This window comes from Manihot esculenta, chromosome 1 (assembly GCF_001659605.2).
Source record: "Manihot esculenta cultivar AM560-2 chromosome 1, M.esculenta_v8, whole genome shotgun sequence".
NCBI classification, from domain to species: domain Eukaryota; kingdom Viridiplantae; phylum Streptophyta; class Magnoliopsida; order Malpighiales; family Euphorbiaceae; genus Manihot; species Manihot esculenta.
The window spans coordinates 35628653-35649797 of NC_035161.2; the positions used below are offsets into that span (position 1 = coordinate 35628653).

The following is a 21145-nucleotide window of genomic DNA, read 5'->3' on the forward strand; positions in this document are numbered from 1 at the left end:
CTATATTTCACGTCTCACTTCCTTCCTTCTATATTTACTTAGAACTAATCAATTGCTTAAGGAAAACTCAATAACATTTTTTTAAATAATAAAACATAATTTTTATTTTCTTTTACCGAAATTACTTATTTAAATATTTTGTCAATATAATAATATTTTTAAATTGAACTAATTATTATTATGCTCTGTATAAATAATTTTTTTTTTCATACTTAATTTTTATCAATCCAACCATGGACAAAGTATAAACAATTTTTTTCCATATATTTATTTTTGAATTAGTTAAAAAATTATTCTGATATTTTTATCGTTTTTACCATATCCTACACATGGGTATTGTCAGAGAAAATCTGTAATCTAAATAATCTATTAGATAAGAAAAATATGGTGTTGTCAGCTTCTTGTCTTTTCATTTGGAATGGGAAAATTTGAGAGGCAAAGGCAGATGGTATAATATTTTCCATGGAACCAAACACATGGGAGAAAAAGGGTGTGAGGAAGACTTGTAGTAAATGGAGAAGCATAGCAGTAGAAACGGTGATAAGCAGGAAAAGATTTGTCAGGTAGCAGTGGAAGAAAGAGGAGACAGGAGGCTGTGATACAATTTGCTTTTTGCATATATACATATAAAAATACAATATATATGACTTGTGTTTACCAAAATCTAAGTCTGGCTCTTCGCAAACTCAATAGCCATAGCCCCAAAAAAATCAATCACCAGCTGCTCTTCTTATCTCATCGCACCAACCATCACCTTCTCAAAGTATACTTCTTCTCTCCCTATCTTTCTCTCTCTTTCTTTTCTACACGAGTTGTTTAATCCTCAAGATTTTCTATTAGTGAATTCAATAATTATCCATTCAAAAGTTTGTATTTTCACTTGTGGAATTTGCTTTGAACTTCGTCTTTGGCTGTTTTGCTGATTCTTTTGCCTTTGCCTTTTCTTTCTTCGCTGCTGCTTCTCCTTCCTCTTAAACTCTCTTCTGTGCTTTTGTTATTCTGTTTTTGTGAAAGCTTTTCTTGGTTAGTTCTTCTAAAATTTGATCTGGGTTTTTGTTTACCTTGAAGAAAAATTCTGATTTCTGCCATGTTCTTCTGAAAAATTCTGTAGCTCATTTCCCTTTTTTATCTTCTTCTTTGTGGGAGTAGTAATGGATTTTGAGAAAGAGATTCTTTTTAGCTCTGTATTAAATTCAGTCTTAATTTGTATTATTGTTAACTATAAAATATTTATTTAGGGGTTGCTAGCCAGCAACTTTGAATTACTGTCTTATTTTGCTATAAAGCTGCTCCAAATTCCAGTTCGGTGGGCGAATTGGTGATTGGACTTGAGGTTAATGCACTTCTTATATTTATATCTATTTCTGTTGTTCTTTCCTTTTTTGTTTTTCATTTCTCTGAATTTTTTAAAATCTGATATGATCCAATATTCTATTATGCTTTTCCATTTCAATTTTCATCTTTGATTCTTCTCTAATTTTTAATGTAATTTGATGCTTTGATCTGTTATTTATGGTGGCAAAGTGTCAATTAGGCAGGATCTTCTTTCCATTTGAGTGGTTATTACATTGTTAAATAAGGATACCAGCTTCCTAATATTGTAGATTATTTGGGTATGCCACTTCTTTTTATACATGATCTGTATATAGGTTCTGCTGTTTACTCCGAATGCAATTTTTGTGATGGTTTCTGTCCTAAGGGGATGAAGTTCACTGTTTGGAAATTATGAGAAGTGGTGATGAAAAGAAAAAATGTCAGCTTTTTGTTTCAGAACTTACGCTTGTAGTGTTCCATGTGAAGCCTGATGGGAACAGTTAGTTCATTTAAAATTTCAAGCTCATAACATTATAAAAAAGTTTGACCTGGAGACCAAACATTATCAGATCCCAAAAAATGGAGTTCAATTTATGTTCACAAAGATGGAGCTTGGAAATGGCTGAAAATTTATTCATTTCTTTTAAATTTATGTGGCAGTTATCTGGAACTTGTTCTTTGATTTGCATTTCAGGAAGATCATATAAAAGTTGCAGAACTGTGAGGCTAAGAAAATTCAATCTATAAGTTGAGCATGAGTCAACCTAAAATCAAGCGTAGAGTGGGTAAATATGAGGTGGGAAGAACAATCGGTGAGGGAACATTTGCAAAAGTGAAGTTTGCAAGGAACTCTGAGACTGGAGACCCTGTGGCTTTGAAGATTCTTGACAAAGAGAAGGTTCTTAAACACAAGATGGCTGAACAGGTCTGGTTTGTTGTTATTTTTTTTAAATTTTTTTTGCAAATGGTACCATCTTCAGTTTTACTTTCTTCACTCCTGTTTCTTTATGGAGTGTATTATTGTAAGCTGCGCTTGTTCATCAATTCCTTCCTGTTATTCTGAAGGCTATTGCCTTGTTCTTTCGTTCATTTTTTCTATGGCTTACTTTTTTTACATCAATCCCCATGGTCCCAGGAGATCCTTTTTTTCATTTTTTTTTAATCTTTTGAAAAACTTTTTCGAGCTATTGTATTAAGAATTGCATGTAAGTTGCATCATGTCTCTAAATGTTTGATCTTGCTTTTACAGATCAAGCGAGAGGTAGCAACAATGAAGCTTATAAAGCATCCAAATGTTGTTCGTTTATATGAGGTCTCTCTCTCTCATTTCCTTTTGTATTTACCCTATTGTTGTAACTTGTTAAGTAAATTCTTTTAATTATGACTTCTAAATCAGAAATGTACTTTTGGTTTTCTCTTACATCTTTATCTGCCATATGTAGGCGATGTCAGATTTTCTGGTTATTTTTCATGCATGCATGTTGCTAGGAACTGTTGATGGTAATTTTGCTAAGACATCATTTGCACCTGTTTCCCATGGAAATGAAATTTAGCATCTCCTTTAGGAATTGAGGAAGAATCATCAACAATGATAGAATGCATTGAATCCTGTATCATTTGGGACAGTGATTATGAATCCCTTATAAGAGCACTTTGAGCTAGTTTTTGAGCTGATCCAAATTTAACATGTTATCATAGCCTTCCATCCGATGTTGGGCCTCTCTTAAATATTTCACGCTACAGTTTATTTCTAAGCGTGGGGTTTGTGTCGAATCCCATATCAGTTATGGGATAGATGATTCAGTGGAACATGCTTCCAAATTGATAATCCTAAACAACACTTTGAATTTCCTGCAGCAAAATTGTGGAGTTTAGTTCATGACATGATCTTTTTGCTAGTAAAAGATTTTATTTTAATGTTGTTAGCAATTTCCATCTCCAGTTTGAGTTAAATCTAAGATTCTTTGTTATGTAAGCTACTATTTTGGTATTTTTAGTATTATGTGCTTAAATATAATTATGATTGGTCTGTCCAAAATTATTACTTGAAGAAACCTGAGTAAAGATGCAAGATGTAAAATCCATATACTTGGTGTAAGCTTTATCAAACATTTAACTCTTTTCCAGGTGATGGGAAGCAAGACAAAGATTTTCATTGTCTTGGAGTTTGTTACTGGGGGAGAGCTTTTCGACAAAATTGTAAGTTGGTGTCCAGTTCAAACTTTTTTCCATTTCACTTCTACTTGGCTTGGTATTCCCAATGGATTTAAGAACTCATCCATTTGACACCATTAAAATTACTTGCAAATCTGTCAATTTATCTTGAAGGCAGGTGCTCATTGTCTATTAACCATTAAAAACTTTCCCCTTTGGATAATTGTCATATATATTCATTTATAATAATGCTGTCGTCTGTCGATAGGAGCAAAGGTTTGAATTGGTTGGATGTTTGTTTTCCCTCACAATTACCAAACTACTTTTTGAGCTTGTCTTTGCGTGACCATGTGTTTGTTATGAAGGTAAACCATGGACGGATGCGAGAAGATGAAGCTCGGAGGTATTTCCAGCAGCTTATTAATGCAGTGGATTACTGCCACAGTAGGGGTGTCTACCACAGAGACCTGAAGGTGCTCTATAACTTTTATCAACCTATAAACACATAGATGACACATTCATTACTCTTTTATGACAGATGCCTGATACACCTGTTGTGCTTACCATAAATGTGCATAATCTTGCTTTAACTGCAGCCAGAAAACCTGCTGTTGGATGCTAACGGCAACCTCAAAGTTTCTGATTTTGGACTCAGTGCATTGTCCCAACAAGTCAGGGTAATTATTGTAAAATTTTCATTTCTTAGCTCAATTAATTGTTGACATCACTTATCCACCCAAATCCTACTACAAATCAGACCAATTTCATTACTGGAATGGGCCTGATGAGTGGGTTTTTTTGAAGTTTCTTACATGATCGGCTTTACATGAATTTATTCTCATCTAAAGTTTATTTTCCAGGATGATGGCCTACTTCATACTACTTGTGGAACTCCAAATTATGTTGCTCCTGAGGTTTATATCAGTTTTATGCCAACATTTTTCTGCCGTTTATGTCACCTTTGGATCTTTGGCCTCTATGGTGTACTTTTTTGATGTTCAGGTTCTTAATGATAGAGGTTATGATGGGGCAACTGCAGACATGTGGTCTTGTGGAGTGATACTATTTGTACTGCTTGCAGGGTACTTGCCTTTTGATGATCCTAATCTTATGAACCTGTATAAAAAAGTGAGCATTTTACAGATTTTCTTGGAACTATTCTTTATTGTTCTCTGTCCTTTGGTATTCACTTTCCCTTTCCTATATGCAGATTTCAGCAGCTGAGTTCACTTGCCCCCCCTGGCTTTCCTTTGGTGCCATGAAATTGATCACTAGAATTTTGGATCCAAATCCTATGACCGTAAGTAGTTGTACTTTAGTAACTTCCTTTACTTCTTTTGCTACATTAAATAGCTTGTTACTGATAACTTTGATTTTCAAAATTAAGAGAAATATCTACTATATTGGCTCTATTTAGATGTTATTGAAATTGAATGGAAATGATGCTCATATTTGTGCATGAAGCCAACATTGATGGAAATGGTGACATGTATCTTGGGATAATGTAGTTTGTATCCATTAGTGGCAAATGAGGAACACATCCTTTTGTTGCTTCTGCAAGAGTAGAATTCAACATGTTTATCATATTTCTATTGGGTGGAGGAGTGCTAGTCAGATTTGATGCTGGCTTTTCCCATTTATAAGCCTAGTAACACTTTGAAAAAATGAAAATTTTTATATTCTTCTTTAGTTTAATTATGCTACAATCTTCTAGAGAGATTTGTAAGGGAGCAAGTGCTGTGGAGCTGATTCTAGACGATTGAGCTTTCAGTGCTTCACCTGACGCAGCAAACTTGCTATCAGTTACAGTTTTGTTCTTTTATAAATTTATTTTATTTATTTGTCTTATTTTTCCATTTGGTTTATGTCTCTGATTTAAAATTTATTTTTATGTTAGCGCATCACTATCCCTGAAATCTTGGAAGATGAATGGTTTAAGAAAGATTATAAGCCCCCTGTATTTGAGGAGAAAGAAGACACCAACTTGGATGATGTTGAAGCTGTTTTTAAGGACTCAGAAGTAAGTGCAAGAATTTATAGAACAATTATATGCAATTCGGAGAACTTGTCGCAATTGTTTTGCAATTCTGCATGATAGTGTTTGTTGAAGTGTACTTCACTGGCATTGTTGCAGGAACATCATGTAACTGAGAAGAAGGAAGAACAGCCAACAGCAATGAATGCATTTGAGTTAATTTCTATGTCAAAAGGACTAAATCTCGGGAATTTGTTTGATGCAGAACAGGTTAGCATGTTAGAAGGCTTTCTTACTTTATACTTTTGCACAATATTCAAAATGGATTAGTTCTCTTCATGTGTGTGCATGTGCATGTGCAAGCACTGGTGCATTTATTAAAGGGAATGGTAGTGCAGCAAACATCCCGTTCTGCTTTTGAGGAAGGGTTGATGTTAAAATATTATTCTGTTTATAGGCGGGTGAAATCCAGTAGTCAGGATGTGTATTTGTGTATGCATTTCCTTGATCCTGTTGTAATTTTAGCATTATAGGCCTAATCCCAAACTAGTTGGGGTCTGCTGTTGAATCCTTTTTTACCGTTCAGTTAAGTTTATCAATTCTGCATCAATATTGTAAATCTTATGATGCTATTCTTTGTTAAGAATCAAATAATCACACGATCTAAAAAATAAGTATGAAAAAAAAATCAACACGTAGATTTAATAGATTTAATGTGGTTTACCAATTTGACTACATCTACGACGGTTAGAGTTTTTTTTATTGCTCTGTGAGTTTTCGAACAGAATCTACTAAGAGTTGGATCCGCGACCGTGGGTTAACGGTATACAGTCTATAATATATCATTAGACTCCATATCTTAACTTTCTTTTCCGCATCACTTCAGTCCTTCCACCACTAATTTGTCACATTTTCGTACTAAGGGATTTGATGATCTATGTTGTACCTGACCAAATCATCTTAATCGAGACTCTCACATTTTATCCTCAATTTGTGCTACATTGACTTTCTATCAGATGATGTATTTCCTAGACTTATCAACTATCGTGTAATCAGAATCTATCTTAACATTCACATTTTGCCACAATTATCCTGTGGATGTGGTTGTAACTCAGTCTTAGATGCCAATATTCAATCCCATACAACTTTCCTAACTGAACCACAGTTCTATAGAGCTTATTTTTCACTTCGTCTAAGGATTTCATAGAGAGGTCAAGTCACCAAAATCGAATGGGAATGCATACACGCACATGCCAAGGGGATGTTTGAAACATTCCAAGACCTCTCATTGCTACGAGGCTATATGTTCGTATGTCCCCATGTTAATTAATTGAAGGCAAAATAGCAGAGAATTACTATTCTAACCTCTTTAAGGTGATTTAGTGACCAGCACATGTTTTTCTCTAATCATATTTTGTGACTAATGGGTTGGCTGCAGGGCTTCAAGAGGGAAACAAGGTTCACATCTAAACGCCCTGCTAATGAGATAATCCATAAGATTGAAGAAGCTGCAAAGCCACTTGGTTTTGATGTTCACAAGAAAAACTACAAGGTGGGCAAAATGTGAACAGTGTACCTCTTTATTTTTTGGCTAAAGAGCAAGTGTCTGATGTAATGTATATTAATCGTCTTTCTCAGATGAGACTTGAAAATATGAAAGCTGGTAGAAAGGGAAACCTTAATGTTGCCACTGAGGTCAGCAATAATGAAATTCCTTGTTATGGTATACTCAGTAGTCATTTTGTATTACTTCTTCATTTCTTACTTGTCTACCAGATTTTCCAAGTGGCACCTTCTCTACATATGGTTGAAGTGCGGAAAGCAAAAGGAGACACCTTGGAATTCCATAAGGTATCATTTCTCTTATTGTTGAAAAAGTTTGTATTGTCTAAATAGGGTTGATATGTGTGCAAGAAAATACCAAAGACACTGAAATATTTATTTACATGATGAGGGAAACTGTATTTACCATTTATGTGCCTTCTGGATAGGCAAGTTTAAATCTATATCCAAGAATTAAATGCTGCTTACAAAATCACTCCTTTGAAGAGCTAATGCACATCAACAAAACACGAAACATAAGTAGCCATCTGTTCTTAATTTCTCTGGAGAGGATTCTTTGGTCTTTCAAGCTTTGAAATTTTACTTAGTCAATGTCCACCAAATGGCCAAACGATGGGACCCACACCTATTTCTTCCATGGTCAATGAACTGATCCTCTCAGTTACACTTGAAAAAGAAAAGGGTCTGGATTTGGATCCTGTTCCCTGGTGTCATGCATGTCCTAGTGGCATGTTTTCCAATGGGTTTTTGTCTGGTCAAGCATGTAGAACTGAAGTCAGCTGATTGGAATTAAGCAATTATCTGAAAGCTTGACCTTCTGACACACTGATTTACAAGTCCAATGTTTTTAATCATGCTTATCAGGTAATGCTTTTGGTTGCAGAAACTGTTGTTCAAGTTGATCATGTTTTTGTATATTTGATGTTTTCTATGCAGTTCTATAAAAATCTTTCAACCTGCCTCGATGATGTTGTCTGGAAATCTGAGGATGACATGCAAGAGATGAAGTAAAAATGGGGCCTGTTGTCAGGAGGGATGATCACATGTTTTGTTTGTGTTATCTTGCCAAATGTATCATACTTGTTCTATATCTTCATTCTTTACCACTATCTTTTACTGGGATCATTCCATCTCTGTAGAATTTGAGAGACGTGTCGTCACCAATTATTTTCCTTGCTATTATTGTTGGAAAGCATGGAAAATTCTCATAGGGTCGTTTGGTTTTGTCTTTGACTGGAAGATGTCAATAACGAGAGATTTGGCAAATTAAAGTGTTTGTATATGTTTCCTTTTTGGTATATATACTGTTGCTTTTCTTGGAAATTATTGCCACGCCCTCATTTTTTTAATCTGTTGGTTTTTCTTTCTGTGTTTTCTTCCTTAACATGACTGCGGTGGAAGGAAAGATTCAGCATGGTTAGACGTTTAGTTATAATTTTGAATTGATTAATGTCCAGTGTTTTATGTGAACATCGCATTGGAGTTGTTTATGCATATTCAAATGAGTTTTGGCCTTGAGTGGAACTGTAAGGTGGCATGTAATCCTCATTGTAGTTTTGCTCTTTTAATATTGTTGGATTGTTACCCATGATTCTCTTTCCCTTTTTTCATTTATGGAGGCTCTGATATTCCTATAATTCATATTAAAGAAGTGCAGATTAAAAAAACAAAAGAAGAGATAAAGCAGTATCTCATTATGAAAGCTACACTCTTATGTAACATTGCTGAAGAGGACGACTTGCACCTTGGATTGCAAGTGCCAGATTAGAATCAGGGATATTTTCGAGCTGCTTACAAAGCATTAGAATCACGTTCGTCCACATCTGTCTATTGTATTTAAAACTTTTAATAATGTTTCTAAAATTTTTCACAATAATATTAAATCTCAAATAATTATAATAATAATAAAAAACACCCTTCTCGTCGTTACTAAAACGAGGTTGAAAACGACTCTCTTTATGCCTCCTGATTTTACCAAGAGATTGCAGTCCAAAATGGTATCCTCAACAGATTGCTTATTCTTTAACTTAGGCTGCGTATTGCTTTGCAGAAGCTTGTGATGATAATTTTCCTGCATTTGTTAACAAGTCGTGCAAGTATAGGAATGATGCAAATTTTTTTTAAAAAAAAAAATAAATTTCAATTTCCTCACCTAGCTAACATCATTATATTTGTCATGAATCATATCTACCTACAAATTATTAGTTTGTAAGTGTTAACATATACTTGGTACTTCTGTGAAGGTGATAGTAAAGGCAAATAATATTGCAGCAGTTAGAAGGTAAGAATTCACTGCTCATGCTATAATTTAAGAGAGAACAAGAGGAGAAACAGATTAAGATAATTACGACTAAAATGTTTGAGCAGATGAATGACAGGAGCTGACAAGTGTTGACACAACCCTACCTTTTTTTTTTTTCACAACCCTACTTAACCAGGTGAAGTTAGTAAAGCAAGACATGCACAATTAATTAGTAGGGTGATCCGTTTGAAAGATCAGCTTATAAAGCTTAGACTGAAGGGTAGCTGATGAATTGAGTCTGGATCAACTTGACATTTGTGCATAGCAAACGTCTCTGCAACAATTAATCATAGTAATATTCTGCTGGATGCACTAATAATAATCCAATCTTCGGTGCATGGATCAAATTCAAATGACGTTTTCACGCAATGCTCTTTCCCATCCTTTTTTTCCCCCAATCCTTTATACCCAAGTAAATGATGAAAATGCTAATGGCAGTGATCATAGGTAAATCATCATTTTTAGAGAAAAAAAAAGAAAGAAAAAAAAAAAGCAACTGTTTATAGCCATTTCTGTACATTCAGTGTACTCTACGGATAGAGGAATACATGCTACCTCTTCTTTCAAATAAGGCAAAATCAACGAAGGCGCTGTTGGACAGGGCACACATGCACCGGCTGCCGTAGAGAGAGTGGGGAATCAGTTCCTTCCAATCTGCATTTATCAGAAGAAAACCCACTAGGCAAGTATATGAAGATGAGGAAAAAGCAGAAGGCGGCATAAAACTTGAGGAGAAACGGAGATCAAGTATCAAAACTTACCACCTTAAGTAGCAGTATTTCTTTCCTCAAAAAGATAAATATTTCTTTAACTCTAGCTGAAGCCTGCATATCAATCTCAATAAGGGCAAATCAAACAAGAAATTAAGGGTGAATTTAAACCTTCAGTTTAGTTCACCAATCCTTTGTAAGAAGAATGTAGAAGCATTGTTCTTCCGCATAAATAAAAAAACCTACCTGACAACCGGACATGAAAAACATCTCAGAACATCCAGTTACATTTTCTGATATGTCAAGTCTGTATCATCAAAATACAAAATTTAGCATCTGTCGAAGGCTTAAAAAGGCATCCATTTGGTTATATTACCTCCAGCATACAAACCATCAACTAGCACAGCAGGTGCAGAAACAAGATATGGAGAAAAGAGGATGCTAGTAGCTACAACATTCAACTAGAGTGCATAATAATGCATACTAGTAAACACGAAGAGAATGACAATTAAGAGGCACAAAAATATCGTGACCAAACAAGAATTTAAATATGACATCAGACTAAACTAGCAAACAAGCCAAGCCCAATGGTGAAAATTGAAAGATCTATAAAAGCAACATAACCGACTAAAACATGAGTTGGTGTGAGCTACAGCTAAGCACAAAGCATTCTTTGTACTACCAAAAGTGTTGCAGGACTACGAAAAATAGCAATGAGTGTAACAGTGTGTCGGCAAAACCAGAAACTGGAATCAAGAGTGCAACATTCTAATCATTGCAATTGAAACAAACTTGATGCAGTGCCACTGCCGATATATTGTCAAGCACTTCCAGCTCGAATTTTGACAAACATATTGCAGTAAAATTGCCAAAAGCACTATTGTCATATTCTTCATATTTGGGGCTAGACCTAGAAGCAGACAGGCTGCAACAGACAGTACAGGCATAAAAGCTTGAAAAACCAAGAATGTAACATGTTACCAATTTGACAACATTTGATTGGTCACATGATACAAATAACAAAAATGAGTAATTCAATCTGATGGCACTTGGGATTCTTGATACTGAATGCACTTTCACTGGAAGAGTACGCTTTCAGCTAGTGAGCAATTGACCATAGTCTTAATCTTCTATGACACCAGTTCTAATAGAAAACAAATAACTACTGCAACTTGAAAAAATAGTTTGTTCACCCAAAAGAGAAGAACAAAGAAGCACACAAATAAATAAAATAAAAACAACATGAAACAACATTGTTTCACTGTAGTTACGAATATGAACATAGAAGAAGTAATCATTATAACAACCACCATATGGAAACTACTGATTATAACATCTAAACCAATGTACATACAGACAAAAAAGGACTAATCTTTTCATCAATAAAATCCCATTGGGCTCTGTCTTCCTCGGATATGGTAAGGCTAAGAACAAGAATCCTGCACCTCAGGATGAGCAGAAATTACCAGAATAACTGATAAATAATTTAAGTAGCTCTTATATTTTTGATTGATCTTATAATTGCTCTAAAATATGAATATCCTACATCAAATTTGATTTTTATTCCATGCAATTGTGAACAGCGATAATACTAAATTACATATTTTTTTCTGTCCTTGCAAAATTTTGTAGAACTCTTGAATGATTTAACATGCTTTATCTGTTACCATTACAGGAATTGGTTGGAACCATGAATTAGATCAAACCCTTTCCTAAACATCTCATCTAGCCATCTTTGAGCCTCATCTGTCCTTCCATGCTTCAAAAGGCCATGTACTAGGATATCATACGTCCACCGATTAGGTGCATAACCTTTCTGACATAGCCTATCAAACAACTCAAGAGCATCATCCATCTTACTCATGCTTAGCCTCCTCAACAATATATTGTATGTGTAAAGGTCAAGTGGGAAGCACTGCTCAATTACTTCTTCCAAGTTGTCAATTTGTTGGGTCAGTCGAACCCGACCAGAAAACAGACCAATGAGTTGGCCAAGGGCATAAATATTGGGAGAAATCTCATTCTGCATCTTACTCACTTGAACCCAAGCATCATAAAGCTCTTCACTTCCCAAGGAATGCAACAAAAGAATGTTACCTATGAAGGACGTAACATGGCGCCCAGCTTTCTCCAAGTCAATAATAACATTTACGGCCATTTCATATTGTTTATTTGAGCACAGCAGCTTTATAAGCTCCTCATAGCATTCAACGCTAGGAACCACTCCATTGCTCCGCATTTCCCTCAGAAATTCCAATGCATGATCCACTCTGTTGACTTTACAAAGACCACCAACCATGGTGTTGTAAAGCTTTCTGCCAACCTTTCTTCTGTGACGCAAATCATCAAAGAAATTTAGAGCATCATATATTCTCTCACTCTTTATATAACTTTGCAACATAAGAATGTCAGAACTCAGATTAGGCTCAATCCCACTTCTCTGCATAATATCAAATACTTCTCTGGCTAGTTCAGGCTTCTTTGCATGTCCAGCTCCATCAATGAAGAAGTTAAAAATCTGACGGTTAGGTTCGTGAGAAGAGAGTTGCACATCCAACAATTTGAAGAATTGAGTTTCTGGGTTTTGCATATTACAGAAACTGCGAATTACAGCTCTAAACAAAGTCCGAGTACCCATATGACCCTTATCCTGCATTTCAATTAGAAGCCTAGCAGCAATATCCCCCTTGTTTAATTTGTTAAAACCATGAATCAGGTTTGAGTAAATAGTCTTTGTAGCAACTCTATTCGATCTATTAAATTCTCCTTGCATCAAGTAACCATCTTCTACCTTCCCAGCCCTACATAGAGCTGATATAAACTTATTGTACAGGGAATCACTTGGCTTGAAATTCCGCTCCAGAGAAAAAGAAACCAGCTCTTTCATCATGTTAAGCTTCCCTTCTCTACACAATCCATCTGCAAGTATGGACAATGTTCTGCTACCAGGGAAATAACCTGGCTCAGTACAATTCTTCAACACACTGTAAGCCTCATCAACGTTCCCCTCTTCACATAGAGAGTTTATGAGATAATTACGAGCCATGCTACTAGGTGAGAGCCCAAACTCTGATTTGCAGTTGTACAATTCAAGTGCAACACCTACCATTCCAGCTTTGCAAAAAAAACATAATGCAGCATTAAACGTGACCTCATCAGCAGAAACCCCACTCTCCATCATCTCCATCAACAAATCACACGCTTCCGCAAGACGGTTCTCTTTTAAGACCCTCCACAGCAAAGCATTGTACCGGAAAGCCCCAGGAATATAACATTCTAATGCCTTCTTCCGCTGCAAGAACTCCAAAGCCGCATCAATCTTACCAGCTTGAACAAGATTCTTAAGCCACAAGCTATATGCAGGCTCCATGGGCACCAACTCCAACTCCCTAATCTCCTCAACCAACTGCCCAGCCTTGTCAAATTGACCATTTTGACAATGTGCATCCACAATAACCCCCACTGCATCCCCATGGCTACACCCATCGCAGTGTAAGATCACTCGACGCAAATATGACTCGGCCTCATCCAACAGTTTCTGCTTACACAAACTCTTAACTACTATACAATGCGTTATATGGTTCTCGAGGCCCCTCAGTGAAATCTGCTTGGCAATACAGTCAGCTGCATCAAAATAACTCTCTTCGACCAAAGAATTGAGAAGTACATGGTAAGCAAAGTCATCCAAGTCAAGACCCTGAAATCGCATTTTACTGAATAGTTGGAGTGCAACTTGCGGCCTGCCAGCAACAGAGTACCCAATGACCAAAGTACCGTAAAAACCATAACCGCACTTATTATGAACAAACCTAGAACCCTTATAATTATCAAGGAAATCAAGCATAAGAGGCATAAGCTTGCCCTTAGAGAGGATCTTGAAAATGGCGTGGAAGGTAGCACGAGTGTGATAGAACCCACGTTGACGACCAGCCCAGTCGAAGAACTTAAGGCAAGAGAGGACATCATTGTTGGCATTCCCGTGATAAAGCACATCAAGTACCAATGATTCAGTGAGGCGAAGGCCCAACTTTGAGAGGGCAATCTCATCCACCTCATCTTGGGAGCTTAAAATCTCGAAAACTCGATCCAAGTAATCAGGGTTTTTGCGCTGAAACCATTCCTTAAAGGATTGGACAACGTCCTTGTAATTGAAGCTGAGATGTTGAATTGGAATAGCATGGGCAGTCGAATAGGAATAATGAAAAAAGTAGAAGAATTGTTGGTTATTCAGATTCACACGACTGAAGAGAGGAGCCGCAGCAGCAGCAGCAGAAGCAGAAGAAGAAGAAGATACAGAAAAGATAGTGGTGTTTTCGAAGAGAAGTTGTGAGGCAAGTAAAGCCTTCCTTGATTTGGCTGGTAGCATCGGCTCTTTTACGTTAGATTTTTTTGAGCGGTGTAGAGGATTTGCCTGCGGCTCCTCCTCGTTTTTGTTCTTGAAAGCCCAGCTCTCTTCTTACGCCGGCTTCCTCCTCTAACCATTAGACTTTCCACCTTCCTTTTTGCCCCTTTTATTTATTTATTTACATTTACTACCTATTCATCTAAGTGCTTACATATTTTTATATTTATTTAAATGCTCATTATTTATTTTATCAAAATTTTAATTTTATAAATTTTTATATTTTCAATCTAAATTTTTAATTTTAAATAAAAAATATTAATTTTTAAATTTATTAAAACTATAGGAATTTTTTAATTTAATTTTAATAAATTTAAATTAAGTGACGTGATATATTATATAAATAATGACATATAGCATAAATATGTTAATTAATTTAAATATAATTAAAATTAATTTTAAAAAATTATTACAGTTACAATAAATTTAAGAGTTAAAATTTTTTAATTTAAAATTAAAAGTTTAGGTTAATAGACTTTTTATAAATAATAGAATTTTTTATCTAATTTATTTTTGTATAATTTTATATAAAAATATAATAAAATTAAAATTTAAGAATATAAATAATATTTTTTAATTTTTTAATTCTAAATAATAAATTTATATTAATTTTTAACTAAATTAGTTTTATTGTAATAATTTTAAATTATTATAAGTAATATATAATTTTGTTAATTTTATTATAATAGATAAATTAATTTAAATTAATTAGTATTACTTATTAGATTTAGATTATAAAATTATTTAAATTATAAATTATAATAGATTTTTTGGTATGATTAGAATTATATTTAATATTAATAATTAAATTAATTTATAAAAGTAAATTTTTACATAAATTTTTATTTATTTAATATTATTGATAGAATAATTTTCATTAAATTTTATTAAAAATAATTTAGTATGTATTAATAATAAATTTAGTTAAATTATATTTTTTAATAAAAAAAATGTCATTAAAAATAATTTTTTTAATTTATATATTTAAAAGAAAAAATTAAAATTCAATTTAATAAATAAAAGTAAAGAAATTTAGTTAATAAAAATATATTATATTATTTTTTAGTTAATTAAAGTAAAAGATAATTTTATAATTATTAAATGAATTCTTAAATGAATTTATAAATAATTTTTGATATTTTCATTATTCCCGCATCATTTACCCTCTATATATAATATAGCACAAATTATGGATTTTAGAATTTGAAATTTTTTAATTAATTTATTTAATAAAATTATAATTCATTTTAAAATTTAAATAAAATTATAAATAATTGAACTTTAAAAAAAAATTATCTATTACAAAAAAAAAAACCTTATCTCAATAACTCTTATTAATTAATTAAATTTGAATATATCAAATTAATATAAAATTAAGAATTTATTATTTTAACATTTATTATTTTTAAATTAAAATTTTATATTATTTAATATTTAAATGTGCCATTCTAATACTTATTGTCCTAATATTAATATTATTGAAATTTTTATGAAACATAAATAATAAAATATATACTAATTCATAATTAAAATTAGTTTTATTATAATAATTTTAAAATATTATGGCAATTTTAACAATTTCATTTTTTTCATCTTCTATCTCTTATATATAATTTTGTTAATTTTATTTTAATTGACAATAATTTAAATTAATTAGTATTGTTTATTAAATTAAACTTATTTTAAATTTTAATAAAATTCTTAGTATAAATTAGAATTATTATTAAAATAATGATATTATATAATAATACTAAAAATTAAATTTATTTACATATGTTATTTATAATAATATAATTAAATGTATTTAATTCATATAAATAAATAAATAATTTTTTTAATTTAAAATTTCAATTAAATTAAATGATTCATCAAAAACCATTTGAAGTTGAAGATCGTTAACTCAATTATTCAATTTGGCTTATAATGTCGCACTAGGAAAATAAAGACGATCAAGAGAATGCAGCGATGATATTACTTGTATGTATGAAGCATCTCGGAAGATGACACTCTCCAGAAAGGAAAAAAAAGAAGCACATCACTAAATCAAGTTCCAAACTTTCTCTTCTTCAAAACTTTATCAACTTGTTCAAAAGACAAGTGTAAAATTCCATGAGAATGCAAGTATTTTGTTCCATTTTCACTACTGGATGAAACTACCTGCAAATGGTTTGCCTGCTCCCTACACACTTTTAACAGCTTAATGGTCTCTCTAATACAAGGAAAAAACACATCAGGGCGAACACAAAATGGTTGAAAAACTAGAAATAACGCCTGCATATCAGCTTCAAATTGATCAATCCCCCCACCGGAAAACTGGATATCACTAGAAAAAACGCTGCTCGAAATGAACTGGTCAAGCCCATCAGTAACGCTTCTCCACAAATCCAAGAAGTCTTTTGGATTAAGATTTGACTTGAGAACGTTTAGCTGAACTTTAATAGCATCCAGTGCTTGGATGATATCAACTGATACTGCTAAATCCACGGCTGCTGTAATTCTATTTGTAGTAAAATTTTCTTGCTCTTCTTCAAAATATCTTTTGTTTTGCAGATATTCACAGGAATGAGCTTCAAAATGACGTAGCAGAAAGCAAATTATCTCCAAGAGCCAGTTAGTCTCAAGCTCCAACAGACTTTTAATTTCTTCCCCAAAGAAGCTACTGTTGTCAGCAAGATCACCATTTCCATCGATAACATCCCTTTCAGCAATTCTCATCTCTAAGAAGTTAACATCATCGCTCCACTCTTGCAGCTTGGATTCAACATATCTGGCAGCATTGATTGATCCGCACACTTTAATTAAGGCATCATTTGGACAATCGAGAAGGAACTCGGTGTTCTTGCAACGCAAAACCAATACATTAAGAAAATGCCAGAGGAATCGTCCAGCAGTTGATTTGATAAATTGAATATGCGAAAAAATAGAAGGCAAAGTTCTGCAACGTTCAATCATTTCCCAGGTGATTTTAAGGACAGAATCAGCTACTAAGGGAGCTTTGTAGTCCTCTCTAGTAATGAGCAAAAATTGTTCAGATTCCTCACTGTTTTGAAAGTCAACCCCAGATTCTTTACCAGTTGACCAAGCTTTCTCATCTTTCAGTTCAAGTTTTATTTTCTTCCAGGCATTCTTGAGCTCTATTTTTGCCCAAATCTTAAGCCAGTCTGGCCTATCACAAAATATCATTAATACTGATAGACCCCTTGAGTCTTGTCTTTCAGACTCCAAGAAGAAATGAATTTCTGAATTTACAAGCGATTGCATCCATTTATCAAAAGTGACAGCATGATCTATCAAGTGAAGCCATGAGGATATAACTTCCAGTTTCATGTGTTTCTCCTTGTACTTTTCGGCAAGATCAGAAACAACTTTTGCTAAAAACCCAGAAAGCATCTGGATCATTGCAGAAACCCAAGCTTCTCTAGCGCTGTAACTCACCAATCTTGCTCTGTCAATCAAAGGCTGCAAAACATCATCTATTCCCACAATAAAGTCTCTTGTTATCTTATACACGAGAGCAAACATGAATTCTGGCTGTTCAGCCCATTTACGGAAGTGGTATTCCACTTGTGATGCAATTGGTGAAACAAGTTCATCAATGGCCCAAAGTCTCATACTGCACTCCTTCCGTCCAAAAATGTTATGCTGTCGATCTTCCCTCCTCATCTGCAGATGCTGCAAAGCACAAAGACCTATAAAACTTAGGGAATAATACTTTCTTTTGTCTCCTTCCATCAAAACAAGTGGATTAGGAAGGCAGGCAATTCCTCCACTATCAACTGTTGACTTCAAAAGTTTAGGTGGCCAGCCTAAAGAAGCAAGAAGAGCACGGTGATCAGCAAGAACTTGAGGCCGAACAACAGCTAAAATTTTCTCTACTCTGATATCAACAGACTCCAAAAGTTGGGACCATCGAGGATGAAATATGACAACATCAACCAATAAATCCTCAATGTTGTTCATCAGTTTAATGGCTCTATGTAGCCTCTCTTGCTTTGGACCAAAATCCTGCATTTAAAGCACATATTCAAATTCTGTGATAGACTATCTAACCTAATTAGCATGCTGATTGAAGTATGGGGAAAACGAGAAAGAAGTCTTTACGGTTGAAATTAGTGAAGTCATAAACTTTGCTGAAAACATATTCCGAGCGTGAGAATCTCCAATACAGTAAACTGCATCCTCAAGATCTCCAACCAGAGCTTCCAACTGTAGTGCAGTATCTGAAATAATTAACACTTAAGCTTAGATGGCTGCCTCCTAAGCCAAGGTAAAAAATGGCCATTTCTGACACAATATCTAATCTCAAAATTGATAGAGCCTAGTATAAAATGTATTTAGAAAACTAAGAGATATTAACCTCATGCAATAAAAGACCATTAGGATAAATGGTATTGCCAGTTCATAAAACTCTTGATTTGCAAGGGTCAAGAGAGGAGCATCTATTGTACACAGCCTTTCTCATGCATTTTGCAAAGGGGCTATTTTCAAACCCCAGTCATAGAGATGATTGGGCACAACAAACAAAGAGATGCACAAACTTGCATAATCATAATATCTAGTTTGGAGATAAAGAGTAATATTTGGAACTATAGTAGTTTAACAATAATAAGAATCTAATTGGGATGTCAAGGAAAACTAAAACATCTTTCACCTTTAACAAGCTATAATTACTTATAGTTTCAAAGAACAGGCATACAATAATTTAAGGCAATGAAATAGCTGAATCATTATATCAAGATCAATGTGGAACTTCAGGAACAATCAGGAATTTCGTTAAAATGATGGTCACTCAAGTTTCCATTCAACTTCATTTAATAATACCAGGAAAAACTATCAAGTGAAACAAAAGCTCTCACACTAAGATTGTCTGAGCATCAGTGAGTCGAGCAATAAAATCATCTCCAAAACACACCAATTTGGTTGATAGTGAGAATAGAAGGTTTCGTGAATTTGAAACCTCCATATGCCTTAATATCTTCTTTAAAATCCATTACTTAAACCTTTGCTCCAAACAAGACGCTCACGTACCCATTACTTTGAAAATAATCATTTCCCTCCAAAAACTTCATCCCAAACAGAAGCTTACTAGCAGAAATTAGTCAATATACATGGAGAAATTCTGAAATATTCTCTTGACATAAAGTTTACCGGTGAGACCCATGTGACTTGTGAGTGTGAGGGGATAGAACGTTGTACCGAGTGCACTAGGTTGTTCCCCGAATGCCTCGTGACTCCATTACCAACCAAGAAAATCTTTTTTTTTTTTTTGCTGAAAATCGGTAACAAAATAGAAACACAATATGAAATCGAAACTCACCCACGTATCTGCGAATATTTTCAATTCGTTTCAGGCATTTGGCAAGTTGAGGTAACTCCTCACCCAGAATCGTCTGAATTTTCCTTGAACAAACCTCATCTACCAAAAACAGCATAAAACAATGCTCAGTTTATTAATTTAAAGAACAGCTTCAATATCCCAAACACCATAAGATCAAATGGCTAACATTTGGAGGTGTGAAGACTGAGATTCTCCAACATGATATTAAGATTGGAAACCGATGATTTAGCTCCAAAAGAGCGAGAAATCCACGAAACGGTGCGTTTGGTTAGATTTCTCTGAAGGTTCAGGAAACTAGCTTCCAAATCGGCTAAGTTTGTTGTCAAATCGGTTAAAAGAAGCGGAGCTTTGGCGTGAAGATCTTCATGGTTCCCCAAATGCTGATCCAGAAAATCTCTGTGGCCCGATGAGAGCTCAGTTTGCCTGGGCAGAACTCCGAAAGGGGGCGGTGGCGATGGCGGTGGCATTGGTTGAAATTCACTGATGCCAGCACGGGGACGCTACGCTAGTACCGGAATCAAGATGAAACGTTCGGTTTAATTGCAAATATGAAAGAATATGTTGAACTGACACGATAAAAAAAATGTTGAACCGAAATTTTTTTATTTAAATTAATAAAACTTTTTATTCACGATAATATTTTATATTTTGAAATAAATTTATTTATTTTTTTACCATGAAACCCCAAATTGCAAAAGGGCACAGATATTAGGGGGCAAAGCCTTAAGAAAATTCACCAAGCCCAAAACCCATAAATCAGATGAATCCATATCCACACTCATATCTGGCGTGACCCATCCAATAATGGTTTCTACAAGTAGCTTCCAACAGTGCCCTCTCATCGACCCACAACCAAATGTTGCTCTTCACTGCCTCGATCAACGCCGATAAAACCGCGCCGATCGCACCAGAAAAACCCTAAACCGATTAACAACAAAACATAAAAAAAACTACTAAGCGATCCAAACAGCCAGAAAATAACGGTAATCAAGCTAAACAATAAAATCAGAGACAACAATCAATTAAAAACAACAAAAAATCAGTATGTAAACCTGTAAATCAGGACACCAAAATAAAACACAGAACCCAGTGAAACAGCATCTATAACCACCAGAAAAAGTTAATTTACGGCGATTTCAATTTCAGATACCCATGAAACCACGGTTTGAAGCACTCTCCTCGCTCACCAATCCCATCGCGGACAGAAGCAACATAACTTCTAAGTTATGTTTTTTTAACTCAAAATAAATTTACAAGTTATCTTTAAATTAAATAAATATAATTTTATTAAATTATCAGTATATAATTATAAATTATTATTTCTATTTTAATATTAATTAAATTCACTAATAGTTTTAAACTTTTAGCGAGTATAATTGAATATAAA

General features: G+C 34.1%; 3 protein-coding genes across 9 annotated transcripts; 1 reads left to right on the plus strand and 2 right to left on the minus strand.

Annotated features, from left to right (window-relative positions):
- The first annotated feature begins 501 nt into the window (after positions 1-501).
- Positions 502-8329, plus strand: LOC110626298 (CBL-interacting serine/threonine-protein kinase 3). Of its 5 annotated transcripts, XM_021772152.2 has the most exons (16): positions 502-763; positions 1239-1333; positions 2009-2239; positions 2564-2626; positions 3442-3513; positions 3834-3941; positions 4065-4145; positions 4329-4382; positions 4471-4596; positions 4679-4768; positions 5366-5488; positions 5603-5713; positions 6882-6995; positions 7082-7138; positions 7220-7294; positions 7943-8329. In XM_021772152.2, exons 3-16 carry the CDS (start codon positions 2069-2071, stop codon positions 8015-8017), a joined length of 1320 nt encoding a protein of 439 aa, XP_021627844.1. In that variant the 5' UTR covers positions 502-763; positions 1239-1333; positions 2009-2068; the 3' UTR covers positions 8018-8329. The 5 variants fall into 5 exon arrangements, 4 of the variants coding, with proteins under 4 accessions (XP_021627844.1, XP_021627918.1, XP_021628086.1 ...); XM_021772226.2 differs by lacking the exon at positions 1239-1333; XM_021772394.2 differs by lacking the exons at positions 502-763; positions 1239-1333 and adding an exon at positions 771-1023.
- A 1411-nt stretch (positions 8330-9740) lies between these two features.
- Positions 9741-14555, minus strand: LOC110626159 (pentatricopeptide repeat-containing protein At1g71210, mitochondrial). Its single transcript, XM_043959713.1, has one exon. It carries the CDS (start codon positions 14382-14384, stop codon positions 11688-11690), a length of 2697 nt encoding a protein of 898 aa, XP_043815648.1. The 5' UTR covers positions 14385-14555; the 3' UTR covers positions 9741-11687.
- Positions 14556-16459: 1904 nt separating this feature from the next.
- LOC110626521 (RINT1-like protein MAG2L) lies at positions 16460-21008 on the minus strand. 3 transcript variants are annotated; one of them, XM_021772517.2, is made up of 6 exons: positions 20811-21008; positions 20496-20676; positions 19925-20258; positions 19738-19836; positions 18522-18640; positions 16460-18425 (listed from the first exon to the last, which is right to left on the minus strand). In XM_021772517.2, the coding sequence occupies exons 2-6, from the start codon at positions 20598-20600 to the stop codon at positions 16464-16466; spliced, it is 2619 nt and encodes an 872-aa protein (XP_021628209.1). In that variant the 5' UTR covers positions 20601-20676; positions 20811-21008; the 3' UTR covers positions 16460-16463. The 3 variants fall into 3 exon arrangements, with proteins under 3 accessions (XP_021628209.1, XP_021628367.1, XP_021628292.1); XM_021772675.2 differs by lacking the exon at positions 20811-21008 and having other exon boundaries at positions 19925-20263; positions 20496-20637; XM_021772600.2 differs by lacking the exon at positions 20811-21008 and having other exon boundaries at positions 19925-20263; positions 20434-20633.
- Positions 21009-21145: the final 137 nt, after the last annotated feature.

Excerpts from the sequence above, each read along its gene's own strand:
- LOC110626298 (XM_021772152.2), top strand. The coding sequence starts at position 2,069 with ATGAGTCAACCTAAAATCAAGCGTAGAGTGGGTAAATATGAGGTGGGA. Across the intron at positions 4,597-4,678 it reads TTATGAACCTGTATAAAAAA|ATTTCAGCAGCTGAGTTCAC; the intron begins GTGAGCATTTTA and ends TCCTATATGCAG. Across the intron at positions 4,769-5,365 it reads TGGATCCAAATCCTATGACC|CGCATCACTATCCCTGAAAT; the intron begins GTAAGTAGTTGT and ends TTTTTATGTTAG.
- LOC110626159 (XM_043959713.1), bottom strand. The coding sequence starts at position 14,384 with ATGCTACCAGCCAAATCAAGGAAGGCTTTACTTGCCTCACAACTTCTC.
- LOC110626521 (XM_021772517.2), bottom strand. The coding sequence starts at position 20,600 with ATGAGAGGGCACTGTTGGAAGCTACTTGTAGAAACCATTATTGGATGG. Across the intron at positions 20,259-20,495 it reads ATTTATGGGTTTTGGGCTTG|CGTCCCCGTGCTGGCATCAG; the intron begins GTGAATTTTCTT and ends GTACTAGCGTAG. Across the intron at positions 19,837-19,924 it reads CAGTCTTCACACCTCCAAAT|ATGAGGTTTGTTCAAGGAAA; the intron begins GTTAGCCATTTG and ends TGTTTTTGGTAG.